Source organism: Eptesicus fuscus, chromosome 19 (assembly GCF_027574615.1).
Source record: "Eptesicus fuscus isolate TK198812 chromosome 19, DD_ASM_mEF_20220401, whole genome shotgun sequence".
Lineage (NCBI taxonomy): Eukaryota > Metazoa > Chordata > Mammalia > Chiroptera > Vespertilionidae > Eptesicus > Eptesicus fuscus.
Genome location: NC_072491.1, coordinates 23,806,762 through 23,823,786, shown reverse-complemented (window position 1 = coordinate 23,823,786; position 17,025 = coordinate 23,806,762). Strand labels below are relative to the sequence as shown.

General features: G+C 41.3%; 1 protein-coding gene across 2 annotated transcripts in view; it reads left to right on the top strand.

Annotated features, from left to right (window-relative positions):
- EIF3H (eukaryotic translation initiation factor 3 subunit H) overlaps positions 1–17,025 on the top strand; it is a 94,847-nt gene that overhangs the window by 10,542 nt on the left and 67,280 nt on the right. The window contains exons 2-3 of one of the 2 annotated variants that reach the window (XM_054708349.1): positions 13,926–13,976; positions 14,052–14,082. In XM_054708349.1, coding sequence (XP_054564324.1) covers positions 13,926–13,976; positions 14,052–14,082 — 82 coding nt within the window. Of the gene's footprint in view, positions 1–13,925; positions 14,083–17,025 lie in introns of both variants that reach the window. The other variant, XM_008143379.3, reaches the window with a different exon arrangement.

Sequence of the window (17,025 nt, the reverse complement as noted above, 5' to 3'; positions counted from 1 at the left end):
AACTTTCAGTTATAAAATAAGTTTTGGGGATCTAATATACTATCGTTAATATTGTAAAGCATATTTGAAAGTTGAAAGAGATCTTAAAAGTTCTTACCACAAGAGAAAATATTGTAACTATATGATCACTTACATGAAGTATCTAAAGAAGTCAAACTCATAGAGATAGAAAGTAGAAGGGTAGTTGCCGGGGAAATGACGAGTATTGATGGGTATATACTTTCAATATTTCAGGATTAAAGTTCTAGAGATCTGTTGCACAACAGTGTGAATATACTTAATACTACTGAACTGTACACAATAATTCTTGAGATGGTAAATTTTATGTTATGGTTTTAAAAAAAAGTGCTTACATATATAAACTATTGATTTTACAAAGATTAGAGATTTCCAACCAAATTTTTTTGTCTCCTACTAAAAGGAGTTCCGATGGAAGCATGTTTCTAGTTGTTGTGTGAGTTTACTCACATTTCTAGAGTACTGTGTGTTTGGTTGTGTGTACCTGGGTGCATGTATATGTTAAGTGAAAAAAAAAAAGAGAAATAATATAGGAGGGGTGGGCCTGGATCACCTGGCTGTTCTCGCTAGGGTTTGCTAGAGTGTCAGGGGCTGGCAGAGGGTGGTGAGGGGCAGTTGGGGACTGCCAGACCATGCTGAGTGGAGCATGCGGCAGGTGTGGGGGTCACGCGCACCATTGTCAGCGGTCTTCATAGGTGCCTGCTCTGTCAGGATGGGGGAACTGCCCTGCACCTTCCACCTGGGGCTGCTGTAGGTCTCGGTGTGCCCGCTCTCCCAGAAGCCACTCAGATATCCATGCTTCTGAATTTAATGAACTAGATGTGTTAGGAAGAAGACAGCTAGCTCATAATAGTGTTGCCATTTTTTTGTTTTCTTTGATGGTGGAAAGAAATTTTGTTCCAGCTAAGCCTTTTTAGCACTCTTTTTACTTTAGAAAACTACTTTCCAGCTACGTGTGTGAAAATTTGCAGGTTGTTTATGTTGAGTTGTTAAAGTAAAAACTTAATGTTATGAATTGCACATCATTATCAATTAACATTTAATTGCGATTATACATTTGTATGTTTGATTGCATCATTGTAGTTTGTCATGACTGATTTTTATGATGAGAGCAGTGCTATTTTGTTGAATTTCTAGAGGCTACATTGCCTTTCTCCCCGTTTTCCAGCAATTATTAGTTGATTTAACTTTAAAACTGTGGACTATCAGTGAGCATTAGATCCAAGAGAATAATAATGAAATATGCTCTTTCAACTGAAATATTGAAGAAGTGATATTGATTAAGTGTATTGGAGCATTATAACTAATCACATGTGTGTCAGAGCAAAATATCTTTTTCCCCCCATTGAAGTTCCTTAAAATTCTTTCACATCAAAACTTAACAGCAATGATTTAAATCCTGTTTATTATTTGACTTAGCCAGTTATGAAATGGAACCCCAATCCCACTCGAGCCATAAAATGTGTTAAATTTAAGGCTATTGCTGCTTTCTGCTTTTTGAATTTACATTTTGGCAATAACTACCTTCTTTGTTCAGTGTTAGAAGAAATGATCTAGGCTTAACCAAATAAGAAAACTGCCAAGTTCACAGACCAGTCATTGAAAGATGCCAGAATTAAATGAAAGTCTAGATATTGATTTTACAGAACATGCTAAGGGGAGATTCTGTGACGTTACAGTTTCTTTGAGACTAAAATTCTTTTACAGTAATAGCTGTTCTTTGATGGTGATTGATGTGAGAAATTCAGGCTGTGGACCTTACCTCCCAGAATCTATAAAACTGGAATAAAGCCTGCTAGGAATCATGCATCCTCCCCTTTCCTCTTCTCCAACTGGCCAGCAACTGGTGTACTTTCGGGTTTGTCATTTTATTTCAGACTTTTAAGAATCTTTGGAGTGGATCTAATCTTTATTTTTAGCAAGGATAATGATGTTTATAAGGAAACATACACATATTTGAAAATACATATACATACATACAAACACATGTACACACAAATATTTTGAATAAATCAGTTTAATCTCACTTTTGACTTTTTAATACAGATTTTTAAAATGTTGTCCTAAATCCCTATAGGTCGATATGACTTAATAAATTTTAACAAAAACATAAGTTGGTGTCAGGTGGTTGATTTTTAATAAGCATTTAACAAGTTACATCCTTTGAGGAATAGACTCTGAACGCTGTGGGGAGACAAGTCTCAGTGCCATATCTTGCACATTCTAGTCACTCACTAAATATTTGTTGGATAGATGGTTGGATGAATGAAGGAGGTTAGATGGAATATTTATTCTAATAATAGTAGTTGTAACTTTTTACTGAGAATTTAATATGCATTGTGTACTTTGGGCGTATTACTTTTTAATCCTTGCAATAATGCTATAGGTAGTTACTGACTGACTTATCTCTATAGGATTTTCATACCTATTTTAGCTAATTGCATCTTCCTCTAACTAACCAGCGTCTAATAATATTTAATAGGATCATATCTAAAATACTATTGTGATCACAAAATACTTGATTTTCTTTTTTATTAGTTTTAGTGGTAAAATGTTTTAATAGTTTCAGCATTTCTTCATCTGTGAGTTTTTTAAAAAAGATGAACAAGTAAGAGTCAGTATTTGCTAGGTGCACCATACAGGTTGCAATCTATGAGCATTCTCAATGAACTCAGCTTTATAAAGGAAGGCTAAAAATGATAGATGGTATTATACAATATAAAATTACTTTGTCCCTAATAATTTTATTGGTTTTAACATCCTTTTTATGTGTATTTCAAGGATAGTGGGAAACCTGCTTCTTTTCCTGGTGAAGATTTATTATCATCAGTTTGCACAAAGTTTGAGTTCATAGTTTGCTGATGTATAATTGGTTTATGTTAGGCTTCTCTTAAACAGATCTCTCTGCTTGTTAAAAACCAATCTATATTCCCCTGATAGTGTGTACATATACATATTTTATGGTAATTTGTATATATGTGCACAGTAGCAAATTTGAATAGTTGAAGAGTAACCATATCAACAAGAGATAAGAATTTAAAGTCAGCAGGGGCTCAGGCTTGCAGTGTGTGGATTTTCTCTTTTTGTCGTCTTTTCAGAGCTACTTATTCAGCTCATATTTTTTTAACATACCCAAAAGAATATGCTAAAATCAAGATACAGCCACACCATGCTGTCAACTCAGTAGGAATGTCAAAAAAGGAAATTATATTAATTTGTTCTTTGTGAAATTCCATGCAGTAAATTGCAGTGATTGCTGTATTTAAAAATATTTTCTTTTAATTTTTTTCTTTATCTAGTGTTTTTTGAATTAAAAACAAATACATGCTTACTATAACTAAGTAAATAATACAAAGGTTCATAAAAGAAAAAGTATGTCCTTCCACACCATTCTTTTACACAAAAACATAAAAACATAACTGCATGTATATAATAGGTTCTTATTACTATTAATTTTTAAAGCCATTTCTAATCCCTTGTCATGGGCCTCTTTGGGAATCTGATGAATGCAACAAACCTCCCTCTCTTCCTCACCCAGGAAATGCCCTTACGTACATAGACACATAATATTGCATATGATTTTAAGAGGTTCTTAGAACTTTTCAAGCTCATCTGTGGCCTTCAGGTTTGAATGTTCGCTTTTAGTACTTATACACTTTGAGTATACTTGTTCATGTAGAACTTTGGGTAATGTGAATTGTTCCTTTTAACCATATTATTTTAGTGGGGGAGGGTTAAACATTTATTTTCTAGTGAATTAATTTTATATAGCAGGTTTTTCTAGGTAACTGAAATGATCCATTAATTATGTAGTTACATTAAATTTTAAAATACATTAAAATAATAGAAAATTCTAAATGTTATACTTTGATTTCTAAAAAACAATACAATTTAACTTGATTACCGAGGCCTATTATAAGCTTGTTATTATAAATTTGTGTAATATATATAGATATAATATTATACATAATGTAGAAACTTAACCTAGTTCCTTATAGTATTTCCAGGGATCTTTGAACTCTGAAATTGAGAATGAGATTGGGATTGGTTACACATATAAATTATTCCTTCATTAGACAGACTAAAGTGTGGGCAGTCTTTTAGAGTTAAGTATTTGTACACAAAAAAATCCACTCATCTAAAAGTACATTATGATGCACTTTAATAGTTGTAAATAATTGTATAATTGCTACCACATCAAGATATAAAATAAAAGAGTTGCCTCACCCTAAAGAGTGTGCCCTTTGGTTAGTATCCTCCCTTTTACCTTGGTCTCAGGCCACCATTTAGCAGTTTTGCCTTTTCTAGAATTCCATATAAATGAAATCATAGTAGGTAGCATTTTGTTTGACTTCTTTCACTTAGTATAATGTTGAGATTTTATTCCTGTCATTGTATTGGTATTTTTTTCTTTTTATTACTGAGTAGTATTCCATAGAATGAGTATACTGCAGTTCGTTTATCTGTCTACATTTGATAGACTCTTGGATTACTTTCCATTTTTTGCTATTATGAATAATGCTACTATGAACATTTGTGAATATCTCTGTGTTTGGATATGTTATTTCTCTTGGGTAAATTCCTAGGAATAGGAATTTGGATTATGCAGTAAGTTTATATTTAACTGTAAGTTATTGAAATGATTGTTTTCTTCCTTTTCATCAACAGTTTTCATGGAGCTCTAGCTTTTTGGAAGAGTCTCAGTTTTCACTTCCTCGACTTAGGCAAGTTCAAAACCCCATCTCCAGACCCAGGACAGAGATTGGGTTGCAACCCAGCTCCTAGCTCTTGGGGATTATATCTATGTGAGATGTTCCTTTGTGCAGTGCTGCATCAACTCACAGGGTTAATGCTTGGGTAGTTTCCTCTTCTAGCTTGGTTGATTCTCTGTTTAAACATTTTAAAAATGCAGTTTATTCAACATTTCTACAGGTACATAGGCGTAGACAAGGTTAAAGTACTTCAAATTGTCATTTTTCAAAGCCTGAAGGTTTCATGTGTATTTCTTAAGTAGTTGACTTTTAACCCTGAACTTTTCTTCGACCTTTAAGAGAGTTAAATTCTTTTACCTTTATTAGAAAAATTTTGGGTGGTAGCTTATAAAATTTGCCAGGTAAAGATTGACTCTGTCACTCTTTAGAGGTATTATTGCTGATTAAAAGCCATGGTAAACCTTTCCTGAAAGGACTTTATATAGTGTTATTAACATATATATATATATATATATATATGTGTATATATATATATATATATATATAGTGTTTTATAATTCATCAACAAAAATTATGTAAAATTGCTAATCTTGAATTAGGTAATGATATCTTAAGACATAATTGTTTCTGCCAGTAGATTGGGTTTATTATTTATGTACCAGTGCTTTTGGTAAAAACATGAAATGTACTACTCCCCATCTTAGTGTTCATCCATCCCTAGGCCTCCTTGTTCCCTTAAAGTATAACTTGTGTACTTTATGAAAAGCAGATACGAGTATATTTGTTTAAACTGTTACTTAAAATCCATAGTTGGCAAATAATTTCTTCACCAGGCCTTTATAGGCTGACCCCCTGTCCTTTAGTTCTCTGCTCAGTTGTTATCTCAGAGAGAGGCCTTCCCCCATCATGCTCCTAATGGTTACTTCCCTTGCATTCTCCTTTTTAGTTATCTTCATATCACTTTTCACAGTCTGTAATCACATTAATTTTCATAATTGCCATTCTAGAATAGTGGTTCTTAAAGTGAGAGAATTCCCCAACATTCTTAGAGAGGGTGTCTGAGGTGAAAACTTTCTATGGTAATATTTAAACATTGTCATTTTTACTCATTCTTTGGTCAGTGTTTAATAGAGGTTTCCAGATGCTACATGATGTGTGATATAAAAGATTGAATGCAGAAGTAGATGAGAATCCACTTGTCTTTTATTAGAAACTAGTAGGCCTGCGCACGAATCCACGCGCCAGTAGGTCGCTGCCACCCTCCTGTAGCTCTTCTCCCACTGCCCTGCCCTCCTGTAGCTCTCCGCCTGCTGCCCAGCCCTCCTGTGGTTCTTCTCGCCCGCCCCCCCCCCCCAGTAGTGTGTTGCCCTGCCCCCTCTTGTAGCTCTCCAAAGCCGGATTGTACCTTGCTGACCCACTTTCCTGCTGATCCGTGATCTGGTTGTGATGTGATTGGTCACTGCGCCTCAGGACATATGGCTAATTAGCATATTCCTCTCTTTATTATATAGGACTAGAGGCCTGGTGCACGAAATTTGTACATGGGGGGAGGAAAGGGGGTGTCCCTCAGCCCAGCCTGCATCCTCTCCAATATGGGACCCCTTTGGGGGATGTCTGACTGCCCGTTTAGGGCCTAAATGGGCGGTTGGACATCCCTCTCACAATCCAGGACTGCTGGCTCCCAACTGCTCACCTGCATCTGCCTGATTACCCTTAATCGCTTCTGTCTGCCAGCCTGATCACCCCTAACCACTCCCCTGCCAGCCTGACTGATGCCTAACTGCTCCCCAGCTGGCCCGATTGCCCCTAACTGCTCTCCCCTGCCAGCCTGGTCACCCATAACTGCCCTCCCCTGCCAGTCTGGTTGCCCCTAACTGTCCTCCCCTGCAGGCTTGGTCGCCCCCAACTGCCCTCCCCTGCTGGCCCGGTCACCCCTAACTGCCCTCCCCTGCTGGCCTGGTGCCCCCCTCCCCCCCAACTGCCCTTCCCTGCAGGCCTGGGTCCCTCCCCCAACTGTCCTCCCCTGCAGGCTTGGTCCCCCCTAACTGTCCTCCCCTGCAGGCCTGGTCCCCCCCAACTGCCCTCCCCTGCTGGCCTGGTCTCCCCTAACTGCCCTCCTCTGCTGGCCCAGTCACCCTAACTGCCCTCCCTGCTGGCCTGATCACCCACAACTGTCCTCCCCTGCAGGCCTGGTCCCCCCCAACTGTCCTCCCCTGCAGGCCTGGTCCCCTCCAACTTCCCTCCCCTGCTGGCCTGGTCCCCCCCAACGGCCCTCCCCTGCAGGCCTGGTCCTTCCCATCTGCCCTCCCCTGCAGGCCTGGTCCCCCCCAAATGTCCTTCCCTGCAGGCCAGGTCCCCCACAACTGCCCCCCCTACTGTCCTGGTCCCCACCCAACTGCCCTCCCCTGCAGGCCTGGTCCCCCACAACTGCCCTCCCCTGCTGACCTGGTCTCCCCCAACTGCCCTCCTCTGCCAGCCCGGTCACCCCTAACTGCCCTCCCTGCTTGCTTGATCACCCACAACTGCCCTCCCCTGCAGGCCTGGTTCCCCCCAACTGCCCTCCCTTGCTAGCTTGGTCTCCCCCCAACTGCCCTACTCTGCCAGCCTGGTCACCCCCAACTACCCTCCTCTGCTGGCCTGGTCACCCCCAACTGTCCTCCGCCGGGCTGGTCACTCCCAACTGCCCTCCCCTGCAGGCCATCTTGTGGCCATCTTGTGTCCACATGGGTGCAGCCATCTTTGACCACATGGGGGTGGCCATCTTGTGTCTTGGAGTGATGGTCAATTTGCATATCACTATTTTATTAGATAGGATAGGATTAACAGGACTTCTAAAAATGTAAAACAATGTCATCTGTCCTGATTAAAAATTTTTTTGAAATATAAATGTTTTACAAAAATTCAAAACAATGCCAATTTTGTATCCAGATTCAGTTTTTTATGTTTTGGAAAATAGTTATTTTTCATAAAATGTAATTTATGTTAGCATGCAATGCATTTGTTATTGTTGTTTTTAAATAAATATTTTGAACATTTTTTAGTTTGAATTTCTAATATCTAAGTATCAATATAAAAGTTCTTTCGGATCCTCAATAATTTTTAACAGTGATAGAGGGGCTCTATGACTTGCTGTTCTAAAATATGAGCCTGTGATAGCAAAGGCCTTATGTGTTTCAGTTTCATTTTCCCAGGGCCTGGCAGAAGTAACTAGTCTTCAGAGTCACTCGGCAAGTAAATAGCTAGATGAATGTATTAAAGAGTGAACAAAAGAATTTGAAAATAGCAGAATTCTGGTGATTCTGGGCGGGGCTTTCAAATATTTCTGTAGTAACTAGTTTTTGTAGACATCATGCTTGATAGAAAATTATTCTAATTCATCAGACAGCATAATTTTTATTTTGGCCAGATTTAAATTGTTCCTTGGTATGTGAAAGTTTTTGATATGATTTTGGTAGAAAGGTTTTAGTGATTCTGATAAATGTTCCTTTTTAGGGAGGATGGAAGATTTTATTCATCATGCTTATTAACTCAGATTTTAGGTTTATTGACTCCTGGTATAATTAATTTGGATATTTTAGGTTATTATTTGTATTTATCTTATAATATCGAGAACACTTTCTGTCTTAGAAGTGAAATCTTTTGTTGCTTGTATGTAGTCTTTTTGAAAAAAGCCCGACACTTTAAAAAATAATGTGTTCCTTAGACATTACAAAATAGTCTGCTTTGCTCTTTCAAATTGTCTGCACTGAATAATAATAATAATAATAGAAAAAATTGGTTCCTCTTGGGTAATTTCAGCAGACAGGACATCTGTTTACTATCTTGCAAGTTGGGATTCCTTGCTAAGACCCGCCCAGCCTGAGAATGTGTAAACCTCAAAGCTGGAGACAGTTCTAGAGACAGCTGACCTGTTCATAGAACAATATTCTTTGGGGCAAATCAGGGAGGGTAATAAGCATTTAGAGCCCGACGATGACAGTTTGGGAGGTGTAGAAGAATTTGGTAATTTAAGGTTCTGCTGCTCAGTTTCCATTCCTTTAAGCATAATTTATAGAAAGATCTTTATTTACCCACAGTTTTATAGGATAAAGGAACCTGGTCAGCATTAACTCATAAGCAGTCTTAATTAAATATGGGTCATGCCATGAAGCCTAAGTCTTTGCTATGGGACACTTGCTTGCTTCTCAGATGGGTTGCAGCAGCACTTTTCCTCTCATTTCTATACTGTGGAAATTCTTCCAAGGGCTTGAGTACCGCTCATGAGGGGGTAATATTTATGCTTTTATAAATAAAATGTTCATTTTTATGCCTGTATTTCTCAGTGTACTCACTTTTCAGCAACACAGGGAGTCTTAAAACAGGAAAGGAAAGTTGTGTTTCAACCAGTTATGTGCATTGTAATCACCTGAGGAGTTAAAACAGAAAAGGAAGGCTGGTCCATACTCTCTCATTAAAAGTTAGAATGAAGCCCAGCTGGCATGGCTCAGTGGTTGAGCATCAGGAGGTCATGGTTCCTGGAGGAAGGAACCAGGAGGTCATGGTTCGATTCCTGGTCAGGGCACATGCCCAAGGTTGCGGGCTCCATCCCCTGTATGGGGTGTGCAGGAGGCAGCCAATCAATGATTCTCTCTCATCATTGATGTTTCCATCTCTCCCTCTCCCTTCCTCTCTGAAATTAATAAAAATATATTTAAAGGAAAAGTTAGAATGAAGTAGAATTTTAGAATCACCTGCAGAATTGAAAACCAAATAGGAGGGGAACCCTCAACCCCCTCTCCCCCCAAAAAAAAATAAAAAAGAAAGAAAAAGAAAAAACAATATAGGAGTCCCAGCTCAGATCAGTTAACTCTGAGTTTCAGAGGTTGGGTTCAGCATCAGTTTCTTTTTGTTTGTTTTGTTTTTTAAATACTGATGACTGTAAGACCCCTCTTCATTTAAGGCTCCTCGGGTCATTTTGAGAAGCTGAGAACAAGTGCTGTTATAAAGCTCCTGAGTATGTGGGGTCATTTGTGACACTTTATAAACAAAATATAATAAAGGAGCATGTTTTTGTTTTGGACAACTATTAAGCTTTCCATATATCTATTTTTAAGTAAGAACAAGCAGCATGGCATCAATAAACAAGATTAATTAAAAGTGTTAGCACTGTTTTATGGATAGAGGCATGTGATTAGTTGGAGGGAGAAAAAAGACATGGAGCAGGACAGAAAGGGGACTTTTGTGACAGAACATTCCCATCTTGTGGCTTGTGAGAATAGTGCTGGTGATGATTAAAAGCTGCATTGCATTCTTGCAACTAATGGAGGTTTCCTGCTGATGCTACTTGACTTCTAGTGATTAGGGCAGGACAAATTTGACCTTCATCACCATTCCCTATAGTCTGTCTTACTCCCTCACCCTGTAACTCGACACTGAACTACTCCATGCACAAAGTGCTGCTTCTGCCACCTAGTTACAGGGATTTCTTCCACACCTGTTGCCACTGCATTCTATCTGTTTCAGCCTTCTTATTATAAACACTTATGGGACACTTAAAGTTACTCATTTATTGTGAACTGCTGTAACTAAAAGTACTTTGGAGTCAGAAGTGAGATCACTTTTCTGATTTAACCTGTTAGATATCTGTTTCCTTATCTGTCAAATAAATGGGAAAATAATATTACTGACTTCATAGAGTGTTTATAAGAATTTGTGTCATTGCATGCAAGATAGAGGACTGCTTGACATAACATAAATGATCGATAAATGTTTACCATTCATTCCTTCAGCAAATGTATTTTGAGTATCTTTTAAGTGCCAGTACCTGTGGTAGGCACAGGTGAGTAAAGCATCTCTTAATGAGCAGAACATTGATTCAGTCACTTATAAGTACCCATAATCTATGGAACATTTTTATGTATACAGTAAATTTCTGGTTATTTATGTAGAATATGAAAAGCCCTGCCTGTATGTCAATTAGTTACTTTTGATCAGGGATTTCTTTTGAACATCTCACAAGTTTGTAATATAATTCCACCACATTATTTTGGAACAAAAGAATTGAGATTTTTAGTGTATGTAGGAAATAGGAAGGCCATAAAATGTCAGATTGAAGAATGTCAGCTTAGTTTTGATAAAAATTGTATCTCCCCCCCCCCCCAATGCTTTATTTCATCAGATTATATTAAAATGGCAAGATCATATATACTCTAGTTGGAAATTATTTTCGTGCTCATCATGCCTTTCCTGAAGGCTTTTTTATTTTGGACAGCCACAAATGCTAGAGAGAATTCATCCTTAAAGTGGAAAACTTCTTTCCTGAAACGATCACCTGTGGTCCTAAGCTTGCCTTCTAAGACAGCAGTCCCCAACCTTTCGGACCTCAGGGACCACCGGTTGGCGACCACTGTTCTAAGACACATCCTTTGGTGCCTCAGTATTTGGAAAGTGCTCATTGTGATTGTCCCTACTCTGGAGAGAAATTTTAATTCATTGACTTGTCCTCCTCACAGGGTTTTAAGCTTTCTGTCTTATAATTACCCCTTTCTGTGTGTACTTATTCATACTCACTGATTTTTCAAGGTAGTTAAACCTCTGTGCTTTTCTCATTTTCATTTGGGTACTGACTTTTTGGTGATAGTAGAGAACTGAATATTAACAGGTCAGCTATGCTGCAAAATGAGATAATTCCTCTTGGAGCACTGTACTTCTGTTGATGCTGATAAAGTTGCATTGACTCTGGACAGGCATATCAAGTTGCTGTGCTGTTTGGTTACATTGCTCCTCCTTTAATCCTTTTAAAATTCATTTTTGTTAAAATTGAGGCAATGTTTAAGTAGAAGACTTTTTGTTTGTTTTTAAATTTATACTCACCCAAGGATATTTTTCCATTGATTATTTATTTATTTATTTTAGAGAGAGTGAAGGGGATGGAGGAGGGAGGAGAGTACTATTCAAAGCGCTTACATATATTAACCACCTCACATTGTAGGATTTATTATTAACTAGAGGCCTAGTGCACAAAATTCATGCACTCGGGGGCCGGTGACCCTCAGCCCGGCCTGCACCCTAAGCCGTCAGTCTGACATCCTTAGTGTTGCCACAGAGGCAGGAGAGGCTCCCGCCGCTGCTGCTGCTGCTGCGCTTGCCAGCCGTGAGCCCAGCTTTTGGCTGAGCAGCGCTCCCGTGCACTGACCACCAGGGAGCAGCTCCTGAATTAAGTGGGATTGGGCCAAAACTGGCTCTCCGACATTCCCCAATGGGTCCTGGATTGCGAGAGGGCACAGGTCAGGCCGAGGGATCCCACTGGTGCACAATCGGGGCCGGAGAGGAATGAGGGAGGTTGGTCAGCCGGAGAGGGACTGCTGGAGGGCTCTAGGGCATGTCCGGCCTGTCTCAGTTCCAAACGGCCAGACCCCAGCAGCAAGCTAACCTACTAGTCAGATCATCTGCCCCCTAGTGGTCAGTGCATGTCATAGTGATTGGTCGACTGAATGACTGCGCCCTGGTGGTCAGTGCACGTCATAGCAGGCAGTTGAGCAGCCTTAGCATATCATTAACATATTATGCTTTCATTGGTTGAATGGATGACCAGACGACTGGACACTTAGTATGTTATGCTTTTATTATATAGGACTAGAGGCTCAGTGCATGAAATTCATGCACGGGGGGGTGGTCCCCTCAGTTCAGCCTGCACCCTCTCCAATCCGGGACCCCTCGGGGGATTTCTGACTGCTGGTTTAGGCCCAATCCCTGGGCCTAAACCGGCAGTCGGACATCCCCCTCACAATCCAGGACTGCTGGCTCCTAACTGCTCAACCCTAAATGCCTCTGCCTGCTAGCCTGATCGCCACCAACTGCCCCCCCCCCCGGTGTGGTCGCCCCCAAGTCCCCCCCCCCCCCCCTGCTGGCCCGGTTGCCCCCAACTGCCTCCCCCTGCCGGCCTGGTTGCCCCCAACTGCCCCCCTTGCCAGCCTGGTTGCCCACAACTTCCCCCTCCCGCCAGCCTGATCACCCACAACTGCCCCCACCCCCCTGCCGGCCTTGTTGCCCCAACTGCAACCCCTGCTGACCTAGTCACCCCTCACTGGCCCCCCTACCGGCCTGGTTGCCCCTAACTGCCCCCCCTTTGCAAGCCTGGTTGCCCCCAACTGCCCCCCCCCCACAGGCCTGGTCGCCCCTCACTGCCCCCCTATGCCGGCCTGGTCGCCCCCAACTGCCTCTCCTGTTGGCCTGGTCAACCCCAACTTCCCCTTCCTCACCGGCCTGATCACCCCTTACGGTCCCCCCATCTGCCTGGTCACCCCCAACTATCCCCTTCTGCTGGCCTGGTCGCCCCATGCAGCCTGCTTGTTCAGTCATTTGGTCATCCTTCACTAACCCCCCTGCCAGCCTTTTCACCCCATGCAGACTGCTGATTGGTCGTTAATGTGAGGGCGTCCTGACCAATTTGCAAATTGCCCTTTTATTAGTATAGATTGCCCTTTTATTAGTATAGATGGTTACTGTTACTGTGAACTTTTACTTGTTCAATGGTACAGTGGTTACCGCCTTATCTTTATAGAAATATTACAGGAAATATAAGAGTTGTTTATTTTATCCTTAGAGGTTATTTGGTGTATCTTTCTGTTTGAGGAAAATGAGGTAGTGCTGGAGTCTTGGATTTTGCTTTGTGTTCTCTGTTGCCAATCGGATCCTTCTTTGTTACATGTTCCTGTTGTTGCTTCCTCTGACTAGTGAGATGCTCTGTTCAGGAACCATCTTGAGATGTTGAGAACTTGTAAGAGGAACAGTTCTGCTTTCAGGCATTCAGATAATTGAAGTCTTTACTTCTGTCTTATTGATGGTTCTGTCAGGAAGTTAACAGGATCATTTCCTCTGTAATAACCTCAGGTCAAGGTGATATTGTTTGATTAGACTGAAAGAACTCCTGGATGCCAGACCCTCAGGAGCCTTGACCTGAAAGGCTTGAGTGCTGCTGCATGAGGATGTTTTTGACATGTCTTCAAACTCGAGGAGTTTCAGATGTACATTTAGACTATGTGCACTTTATTGTTTGTGTAAGGGTAAAGGAAATGATTTGTAAGAAATTTGGTTAGTCCATTATATAATTTCGTGGTTTTTGAAACCCACTAGTATGATTTATTTTTTCTTTGAAATAAAGGAAATGTAAACTATAAGAATGGTGTATAAGCTTGTTTCTATATTTTCTTTTAGGTGGTATTAAAGATAATCAAACATTATCAAGAAGAAGGACAAGGCACCGAGGTGGTTCAAGGAGTGCTTTTGGGCCTGGTTGTAGAAGATCGGCTTGAAATCACCAACTGCTTTCCTTTCCCCCAGCACACAGAAGATGATGCTGACTTCGATGAAGGTAAGCATGCTCATCCCAAATGTGTCTTTGCAGTGCACACAAAGGTTACTACAATTCACACTATAACATTTGATTATTAATACAATTAATAATCTATCAGGGTGGCCTAGTTCACTTGATTTCTGAGTTTTTAAAAAAAAATTATACAAATTCTCTGAAATGAGGATGCATATAAAAAACTTCATTAGTTTGGCCTTTACTTACTTGGAATTTGTGATTCTTATTTTAGTAGTTTAGATAGGAGCTTTACATTGTGAAGCACAGGAATCATCATTATGTGTCCAACATCCATTTTTTTCTATGGTATTTTGACAAAGTTTATGAAGAAATGAGTTGAGCTCTCTTTTTCAGAAAGATTATTTTCAGTTTTATGCTATAGGTGTAATTGCTTTGTTGGCAAAGGCTAATAGTTAAAAACTTACCAAAGGCCAAGGGCGATAATCTAAAGATATTTTTAAAATCTAGTGGAAAATAATCTCCCTGACAGTGATGTTGAATATCTTTTCATATGTTTCTTGGCTATTTGTATGACTTCTTGGCTATTTGTATGACTTCTTTGGAGAAATGTTTATTCAAGTTCTTTGCTCATTTTATAGGAGTTTTTGTTGTTGAGTTGAATGAGTTCTTTTTCTATTGCAAAATATTAATGCCTTATTATATATATAGTTTGCAAATATTTTCTCCCATTTTATAGATTGTTTTTTCATTCTGTTGATTGTTTCCTTTGCTGCATATAAGCTTCTTAATTTTATGTAATTCAACTTGTCTATTTTTGCATTTGCTATACTATTTAAGAAATCATTGCAAGACCAATGTTATGATGCTTCTTCCCTCTATTTTTTTCTAGGACTCTTATGCTAGTACTAGAGGGCCCGGTGTATGAGATTCATGCACTGGGGGTGGGGAGGACCCTCATCCTGGCCTGCGCACTCTTGCAGTCTGGGACCCCTTGGGGGATGTCCGCCTGCCAGTTTATTATTTATTTATTTATTTTTTTAAAATATATTTTATTGATTTTTTACAGAGAGGAAGAGAGAGGGATAGAGAGCTAGAAACATCGATGATAGAGAAACATCGATCAGCTGCCTCTTGCACAACCCCTACTGGGGATGTGCCCGCAACCAAGGTACATGCCCTTGACCGGAATCGAACCTGGGACCTTTCAGTCCGCAGACCGACGCTCTGTCCATTGAGCCAAACCGGTTTCGGCCGCCTGCCAGTTTAGGTAGTACTAAAGATAATCCCTCTTGCAGTCTGGGGATCTTGCAGTCCAGGACCCCTTGCTCCTTACCTCCTGCCTGCAGCAGAGGCGGGAGAGGCTCCCGCCACCGCTGTTGCACTTGCCAGCCATAAGCCCGGCTTCTGGCTGAGCGGTGCTCCCGTGGAGTGCTCTGACTACTCTGCGTTGAGCGTCTGTCCCCTGGTGGTCAGTGCATGTCATAGCTACTGGTTGTTCTGCCGTTCGGTTGATTTGCATATTACTCTTTTATTATATAGGACTAGAGGCCCCGTGCATGAAATTCGTGCACGGGGGCATGCGGGGGGGAGTGTTCCCTCAGGCCAGCCTACACCCTCTCCAATCCGGGACCCCTTGGGGGACATCCCTCTCACAATCCGGGACCACTGGCTCCTAATTGCTCACCTGCCTGCCTGCCTGATCGCCCCTAACTGCACCCCATGCTGTCTTGGTCACCCCTAACTGCCCCCCCCCCCCCCCCCCCGCTTCCCCTGCTGGCCTGGTCGCCCCTAACTGTCCCCCCGCCAGCCTGGTCACCCCTTACTGCCACCCCTGCCGGCCTGGTCGCCCCCAACTGCCCCCCTGCTGGCCTGGTTGCCCTAACTGCCCCCCCCCCAGCCTGGTCGCCCCTTACTGCCCCCCCCCTGCCGGCTTGGTCGCCCCCAACTGCCCCTCTCCCCCCCTGCCGCCCGCCTGGTCACCCCTCACTGCCCCCCTTTGCCAGCCTAATTGCCCCTCACTGCCCCCCTTGTGGGCCTGGTTGCCCCACGCAGCCTGCTGCTTGGTCGTTGGGTCGCCTCTCACCCCCCTGCCGGTCTGGTCGCCTCACGCAGCCTGTTCGGTCATCCGTTCGGTTGTGATGGTCACTTAGGCTTTTATATATAGAGATTATACTGTTTTGGTTGCTGTTGCTTTGTAATATGTTTTGAAATCAACAAGTGTGGGACCTCCATATACCTCCCTAAATTTTCCTATTGTATGGGTATATCCTGGAATAGAATACTTTTACATATTATTTTAACTTATGCTAAAAACCCATTGTTTTGCTTATTGCTTTTCCATTATTTTGTGCCAGCTCAAAGTAATATTTTCAGCGAATGATTTTTTTTAAAAATAATTTTTTAAAGTTTGCTCTGGAAAAAGTAGAGCTTTTTTTATTGTTATTTTTATTGATTTCAGAGAGGAAGGAAGATGGAGAGAGAGAGAGAAATATCAATGATGAGAGAGAATCATTGATTGGCTGCCTCCTGCACACCCCACACTGGGGATCAAGCCTGCAACCCAGGCATGTGCCCTGACTTGGAATCGAACTGTGACCTCCTGGTTCATAGCTCGATGCTCAACCTCTGAACCATGCCAGCTGGGCCAGGGAATGATTTTTTGTTGTTGAGCAAGCACTGGGCTAACACTTGATGTTTATTTTTATTTATTTAAAAATATATTCTTTATTATTTATTTTTTTTTAGAGAGAGAGAGAGAGGAAGGGAGAGGGGGAGAGAGAGAGAGAAACACTGATGTGAGAGAGAAATATTGATTGACAACCTGGGCATGTGCCCTGCCCGAGAATCAAACCTGAGACCTTTCTGTGCACGACGCTCAACCAACTGAGCGACACTGGCTAGGGCAGGGCAATATTTATTTTCTCATTGATTTCTACCTTCCTGTGTAGGAAGCGTGTGCCTAGGCTTAATTTTATAGGTGAGGAA